The 2,066-nt window shown below is 21.3% G+C and overlaps 1 protein-coding gene across 1 annotated transcript in view; it reads left to right on the top strand.

Moving 5' to 3' along the window:
* Positions 1–2,066, top strand: part of LOC102679331 (dynein heavy chain 1, axonemal-like) — a 28,794-nt gene that overhangs the window by 961 nt on the left and 25,767 nt on the right. Inside the window, 1 exon segment of the mRNA XM_031511203.1 lies at positions 1,070–1,309. Within this exon segment, the coding sequence (XP_031367063.1) occupies positions 1,070–1,309 (240 nt within the window).

The following is a 2,066-nucleotide window of genomic DNA, read 5'->3' as shown; positions in this document are numbered from 1 at the left end:
TATATATATATATATATATATATATATATATATATATGTGAGATATAATGCATTCTCTATATACTATTTATATGCATTCACAAATCGCACATTTGGAATTTGAATAGTTTATATGAAAACAAAATAATTCTTTTTCGTCCCAGTTTTTACGCACAATGTTTTTACGCATAATAGAGATAAAAAAGAATCTCTAAATAATTAATAATTATTTAAATAGTAACTTTTTTATATGATTTATTATATATTAACTTGTTAAAATAAAGAAAAAGAAATGTATTGAAAAATTTTTCAATTTTACATAATTACATAAGATTAAGATATGTTTTAGCAGATTTAATTATTTATAATATTAGTCTTACGTAATATTACGATTTATCATGAAAAATATTGAATGGTTCTTTCATGAAAATATACATATATGACAATATCTATGTGAATATACATGAATATATCTATATGAAATGATTGCTTTATTTTAAACAAACACAGAAAAATGGATCCATACATCACTTTCAATCTTAAATAAATATTTGAAAATTCGAAAAAAAATATTCTCACGTAGAAATCTGGTTAAACAAATTTCAGTTAAAAAATTTTTTCGCATATATACAATACACACAATAGTTTCATGAAAATGTATTTTTATACTAAACCATTATTGTTGATTCTATTTATAGATGTTTTTTATTTCTCTATTTATTTTTTAAAATCTTATGACTATATTTTCGAATCGTAAATTTCAAACTTTAAATCTCGTGAAACGTTATGTAAGAAAGATATTATATTTTCCTGGATAATCCTGCAATTTAGCAAATTATTTAAATTTTAACTATTTGATTTTTTTTTAAATTATATTTTAATAGTGATATTCTAAAAGTGAAATCAATTGAAGCAATTTCATTATAATAATAAATCATTAAATTATCTTTCTTATATTAAATTATATAAATAATGTTAGAAATTTACTTTTCACATAAACACATAATTTCACGTAAAGTGTAATAAAATATATTAATTTTCGTTCAAAACATGTAAACATAATTTGTAAATTTTTTTTTTTTTCTTTTAGGACTGATGGAATTTTTTCAACGTTACTTAGGACTGGAATAGCTGCAACGGATCAAAATAAGCGTTGGTACGTATTCGATGGACCTGTCGATGCTCTGTGGATCGAGAATATGAATACTGTTCTAGACGATAATAAAAAACTTTGTTTAACATCTGGTGAAATAATGAAGATCCTGCCTACAATGACAATGATGTTCGAAGTCGCTGATTTAAGAGTGGCTTCACCAGCTACTGTTTCAAGGTTAATTTCGAATAACTATAAATTTTTAATTTTTAATTAAGCAATGAATAATTAATATGAATCGTAAGTTTTGATTAATAATTATGTTTTTGCTAATAAAATACACACTATGACAGATACTAATTATATTTTTGATTTATATTATATTTTTATGTATTTTTATTTCTAGGGAAATTAATATAGCGCCATCTGTATTATTATGGTGAATTTTATTTTACAAACGAAGATATTATGCACTTTATATATTTATTTTATATACATGATGATTCATTTGGTATTACTATTTTAATTTATATCGCTACTTTTAAAAAAATATTTTAGATAAAAGTTGAATGATTTCTAGAAATATTTAGAAGTACATTCTGATATTATTTATTATAAATAGATGTATAGGAAATATTATTTTATATATTGTATATAAATGTTATTTTATATATTTTTTTTATTCTAGAAAATTCAATGCATATAATTGTATTATTGATCTATACAATTTGACCTATCTGACAATATGGTCGACTTTTACTACTTGTTGTATGCGACTGTATGATTGATCTATATTACCGAAGTAAATAATGTAATTAATTCTACTTATTCAAAATCCGGATTATATGTCCGGAATAATATAAGAAATGCGCTTAATTACGTTTTTTATATGAAAGAAGAAAAATAATCGGAATAAGAAAACTTGTCAAAAATAACTACCAAAGGAATAAAGAAATATAAAAAATAAAAATAAAATCATTTTATGATGAAAATA

The sequence above is a fragment of the Apis dorsata genome, unplaced genomic scaffold, assembly GCF_000469605.1.
Source record: "Apis dorsata unplaced genomic scaffold, Apis dorsata 1.3 scaffold_293, whole genome shotgun sequence".
In the NCBI taxonomy this organism is placed as follows: Eukaryota; Metazoa; Arthropoda; class Insecta; order Hymenoptera; family Apidae; genus Apis; species Apis dorsata.
The sequence above is the reverse complement of the archived record's forward strand: the minus strand, read 5'-3'. Positions and strand labels throughout refer to the sequence as shown.